Source organism: Limulus polyphemus, unplaced genomic scaffold, assembly GCF_000517525.1.
Source record: "Limulus polyphemus unplaced genomic scaffold, Limulus_polyphemus-2.1.2 Scaffold1163, whole genome shotgun sequence".
Taxonomy (NCBI): Eukaryota; Metazoa; Arthropoda; class Merostomata; order Xiphosura; family Limulidae; genus Limulus; species Limulus polyphemus.
In genome coordinates, this window is record NW_013666773.1 from 175339 (window position 1) to 181621 (window position 6283).

General features: G+C 30.7%; 1 protein-coding gene across 1 annotated transcript in view; it reads right to left on the reverse strand.

Annotated features, from left to right (window-relative positions):
• LOC106462426 (stress-induced-phosphoprotein 1-like) overlaps positions 1-6283 on the reverse strand; it is an 87980-nt gene that overhangs the window by 5091 nt on the left and 76606 nt on the right. Inside the window, exon 8 of the mRNA XM_013922352.2 lies at positions 1447-1610. Coding sequence (XP_013777806.1) covers positions 1447-1610 — 164 coding nt within the window. The remainder of the gene's footprint in view (positions 1-1446; positions 1611-6283) is intronic.

Below are 6283 nucleotides of genomic sequence, written 5' to 3' on the forward strand. Positions count from 1 at the left end.
GCCTTTTTCTTTCTAGAATGACTACAAATTATAACACAAAAACATAAATGTTTAGACTAAATAGCTTAAATCTCAACATTATACATATGTATTGAACTTTCAGCCGTGTTTGGCTAACAATACAGAAGTTACAATGATGTGGCACACGTACACCCATCTTACCGTATCCAATAATATAAAATTGAACTTTAGTCTTTACAAAGTGACCTGTCTTGGATGTGTTTTAGTAGACTAAAATACAGTCACACTTCCATTATTGTACATTAGATATATAGATAGATTATTACTGTTTACAAATAAAGCAAACAATTATCTCTTCTAGTTACGACCTTTGTACTCAGTTGCTACTTGATTTAGGTTGGTAAGCCTTTTATGATTTTGCAAGTGGAGGATATGAAATGAAATTATTTTTTTAAGGTTTTATATATATACAGTTGAATAACCAAAAAATCATAAATTACTATATCAATACTATGGAACTCCACTATAATTTATCAAGCTTAGTAACTAAGATGTATTTCAGTCTTAAAAAAATATGAAATTTTGAGCAGACCAAAGACACAACCAACCTCCTTGAAATCTTGGTTTGAAGAAAGAGATGGCATCCAAACACATTAAAATGGCTAAAAAAAGAGCGTTCTGAGCTTTTGATTGGTTATTTATGTCATATATAGAAGTAAGTGTATATAAGGGACTGTTTCCAAAAATGGAAAGAGGTGGGCATGGTGCCACTGTTTTTGATTTATTACATGAGCAATATCTTAGCAAATAGAAAAGATAAGAGTTTCTTATTTTATATTCTAGTTTGTTAATATTGGTAATTTGAGTTCCTATAGACTCAATATTTTGACATCACAAACATCTAATTTCAACCAGTGCTGCATTCAACATACCACATGATACACAAAAATCGATGTTTAACTGTTTCTTTTTTATTTACTTTTAAATTAAGAAATTGAGTAATGTATAATACTAATATATGAATTATAATTACAGTTTGATACCAAACTTATTAACATAAATTCATGAAACAGTAGTTCAATAAAATTTTGAATGCGAGTCTACAAACACGATGACATGGCCTTTCACCCGTGACCCATCTGGAAAGGGTTAACCAAGGTTATGAAGCTATGCTTGTGTATGTCTATTAATTAAGTTTGAAGCCAAATTTATTTTAAAGTTTTGTAAAATGAGATGAAATAAGAATTATACAGGAAAAAACTAAAAAGTGTTTAGATACAGTTTGCCTTGGTGCTTAGAAGTCTAACTGATATATGGGGATAATGCTGTCTAAAGAAGAAATATTAATGAAATTCTTAGCAAACAAAAGTTCTTTCAGTTATGATAACATATAGTTTATAACTGTACTGACAAACCTTTACTGTAAAATATCCAACATCTGATACCACAAACTATGTTATTATATTTTACTTGTATTATGCTTACTCTTGCAAAGCTTTTGGATCACTCTGCATTTGTTCCAAGATAATTCTCATTGCTGGATCTCCAAGAATTTTTTGAACTTCAGGATCTGCCATCGCTCGTTTTCTGACTTCCTCTGGGTTGTCATCAGATGCTAACAAACATTTCCTGTAACCATCAAGTGCTTCCTACACACAGCAATAAATATATGAACACTGATTATTTTTTTCCACAGCTATCAACACAATAAAGGAAATACAAGTTCTAAAACTCTATCACAAAGACCATTTCATTAGACATAATGAAAACTGAATCTTCCTGTGTAACCATAAAATTAAATGTTACAATGATAATTTTTTTTCATTATAATTAACGTTAAACAGCTCTGTGTAGCAAAAGTTAACATTTTACTGAACTGAAAATGTATTTCCAATAATACTTACCTAAGCTGACACTTACAGCTATTACTCGACAGCAAGGGTTTCTTTAGTCTGATTTTTTCTTGCTTACTCCAGTCTTTTATACCCTACTCAATTGCAATTGCCAATAACTTTACCTACATCAATATGCCCTCTATACTGGTACTGTAGATAAGCACCTCATTCAGATAATTTTATCACTTTTTTGAGACTGATACCATTCCAGTCTCTAACACCAGCTCTAAGTGGGGACGAAGGGTGGGAGAGTGTCAGCAGAGGTAAGTATTATTGGAAAAACAACTTCAATTTAGGAAAATGTTAACTTCCAAAACATACTTACCTCTGCTGATACTTGCAGATAGAATCCAACACTGAGAAAGTGGAGGGGCTGGTGAGGGCATTATCCATACAGAAAGCATCTGCATAGATCATGGGCATACCAAGATAAGAGTGGTACCCAAGTACCAAATATTTAAACTTGCATTTCTGCCTAGACATGAGGAGTCGATTGTAGGCAGAGCACTTATCAATTTTTCCAAACATTTCTGTCCATCCAAAGACACAGGTTTGTATTTACTAAGAAACTAGCATCCCTATCAGGGTTTTGTTATTCTTGATTCTCCTACTCTGATTTTATGAGAACAGTCTCATTTCCAAACTTTTATGACCTCACAACATGTGATGTGAATAACTAGCAATGAAGCTCCAATAACTACAGACTGAAGTTTAATACAATTGGACTGAGTAGATTATAAATTATTTGCACCAATGTAGAATGAATAAAGTGATGTGAGAAATAATTTATGGAAAAGTGATTAGATGTAGCTCCTGCTAAGAACAACAGAATTTAGTGGGATTTTTATCAGGGATAAGAACAGTAAGTGAAATTTTTCAGTCCTAGATTACAGCCCATAAGGGCTGGGGGCCACTAAGGATCCCCAAAAGCAACAGATGTCTGAAAGCTCTCTGATGCATTCTAGGTCAGTTTGGAACACTAAATATTCAATTCTATATTGCTATGGTGATAAGTAAACATCACACTTTTGCCACTTTAATTCATATTCCAGTGATCAAAATTACAGACAAGTTAACAAGTTATTTCATAAATATTTAAACAGAAACTACATACAAGCACTCAGAATTATAGTTATCAGACAAGTTAAATATAAAATTGTTATTTTACAAAATATTGAGGCAATACTAATAAAAACCAGTTTCTGCTTAGGCAAATTACCAACCATTCATTTACAAACTCAGTCTTTAACCCACTCTATCCAGGCTTTGTCATTTTGCTCAACCTTGTAACCATGTATCTACATATATACTATAACTTTGAATTTACTACATGTATCTTCACAAAACTTGACAAGTTTCTGGTAAACATTACAAGTCTGTTATACACAGAAAATCATTTTTTAATTAATTATTTTTTACTAAAGATTTATTTTTGAATTTACAAAGCCTTTATGGAATCAGTTTGAGTTCAAGGTGATTTTCATATTAAAATTAAAAGAAAAACCCTTTTTCATCTTACAGTTTTGTATTTCATTTGCATAACCTCTAGTCCTCGTATTTGAATATCAAAAGTTTTTAAGGTAAACGTTTATATTTTATCAGTTATTTTTTTTATCCTAACACTTATTGTAGCTACATCATGAATATAGTGATATGGAATTTTGAATATTATGAAATGAAAAGAACAAGACATTTTTTTCCTTCTTTGAATGAATTATTTATTTATTGCTATACACTCAATTTCATTATCTTCCGTATTTCAACTTTTTTTTACCTTTTCACACATTTCAGTTTTATAGTTCTATTGCTTGCTTGTATGATGTTCAGCTTTTTTAATACCAGAAGAGCAACACCTGATTTTAGCAGATTTTCATACACTTAAGCATAAGCATGTGGAACTTTGGACTTGTGCACTCATAGTTACCTAAGCCTAATTTTGTTTTTCTCCTCAAGTCTTTCCCAACAAAGAAATTAATTTACCTTTCAGATATGCTATTCAAAACATAACATATAAATCACTAAAATAAAGTAAAAAAGTAACTATAATTAAACTGGCTTTCTAACTAAGCTACCTAAGGTAAAAAATATTTTTAAATTCTATAACATCAACTTGAATACCAACATGTACCTCTACTAGTCTAACATTCACTGGCACCAATTATAAAATAACCATTCAAAGCATGAAGTTTAAAACACTTTTTCTATTGGTTATAAGCAATTACATCAAACAGAGCATGTGGTTTTGAAAACGTTCTTGAAATTAAGTATAGATGTGGGCAGGGCTTCTGTTGTGGGTTGAAAAAAAATTATTCATTTTTCACTACAAGCTAGCACATTGAACCTGTATAGTGTATCTTGAAATGATTTATAGACTGTGTCTACAAAAAATCAGACAGTGCAGTTGCTTTTATATTGAAATTATATAAACTAAAACAAAAGATACATGACACACAGACTTTTTTAGAATTTATTTTTAACTTGATAAATTAATACTTAGATAATATAAAAATCTGAATTATAAAATACACTCAAGTGCTAGTTTCACTGGCATACATTTTGAATAGAGCTCTGTGAAATGTTTTGATATGGACAGAAGTTCCAGGGGCCATACTGAGAGGGATGAAAGGCAGATATAGAACATTATGTATAAAACCCTGCCTAACCCATTACATATTTCACAATTCTACAGCAAACTGAAGCATGTTGGAATCTGTGTGTGTTGTGGCAAACATTTTGTCTATCAATTTTGGCTACTGATAATGTAAGTAGAAATTTGTCTTGTGTCATCAAATTTAATTGGAATTTCACACTTTAGATTTTTAAAAGCAAATTTTATGACTTAGAAATATATGATAAGAATAAGTGTTATAACATACGAGGTCAATAAATATTGTATTGTAATACATTATCAGATCCTTCAGATCAGTGTAAAATGACAGCTTATGAGACAAGATAATTTAGGAATCTGTGACATTTAACACATTTTATAATTTTGAGGATTTTGTAATACACCTGCTCCCCCAACTTTCATCAGGTCGTGTCTATCTCTGTCTAATTTAACCCTTTAGTTACTGGGTCCTAACATTGCAAGGACATAACTCTCGTAATATTTCATTCCAAAAATAAAACTAGTGGATGAAATTATTTGAAACTTGACAGGAACTTTACTACAGATATGTAGTTTCAGTAACATAAAACATTTCAATTTAGATTTTTCTTTATTTCTACTAAACATTAATTATTTATTGTAGTTACTTGCACTCAGACTATGAATAGTTCAAATGCAAGGGTATTTTCATGTTAAGTACAAAAAAATTTTTTTTTTATTTTACAGTTTTCAAATTTCATTTGCATAACCTCTAGAACTTCCTAAATGAATATCAAAAGTTTTATTTAGGGTAAATGTTTATATTTTATTTTCTCTGCCATATCACTAACTGTAGCTATTACCATCAATGTACAGTGCAATGAAATATTCAAAATTAAGAAACGGAAATATGTACATACTTTTTTAACTCTTTGTCAGATAACGTTAAAACGTCTTCTTTAGGTTATATGTGTAATTTCATTTCTTTACTTTTTCACTTAGTGTATTTTTAATGTTCTATTTTTTTTTCCTGTCCTTTATCACTTATTTATTATTCATCAACCCAAAGGTGCCACGGAAAATATAATGGTATCATCAGCACAGATATTTAGCCTCCAACAAAATGTTTTTGCTCTCACTTAATAACATAAGCTTCACAGAGCAAGACAAGGCTTGGGTTATATTTAAAAAAAAAAGGTTTCAAATATGAAATTTAAAACATAGATAATACATAATTACCTAAATTATAAAAGTAAATTTAACTGTATCTAACTAATACGTATCAAGGTGAGGATTAATGGTAAGTGCTAGCAAGGACAAAATCAACAAACAATGATTTGGCTGTTTGATGCACTTGGTAATGAATTCAGAAAGCCAGTTTTAAGATACGTAATTTAAATGAGTTCTTTCTATCAGGTACAAACATGTCCTTCAGATTCATACATGTTGCTTGAAATAACATGTCCAAGTTAAAAGGTAGGCATGGCTACTGTCAGGGGATGAGAATATTTATTTTACATTTTTCATCTTTCAATCGACCCGAAATAATCTGAACTAAGAACAGTGAAGTAGTACTTTATGAGTAGAATTCAGTCTAGACATATACCATAACATGTACACAGTACAAGAACTATTATTCAAGTAACAGAGACAAAACATCAAGGTGTGTGTGTGTGTGTGTGTGTGTGTGTGTGTGTGTGTGTGTGTGTGTGTGTGTGTGTGTGTGTGTGTGTGTAGAGAGAGAGAGAGAGAGTATTAGCTCTAGTGTACTATTAACATACGAACGAAAACGTAAACGTTAGTAAGTTTAGTTTAAGTTTTTAGTTTTTTTTACGGTTTA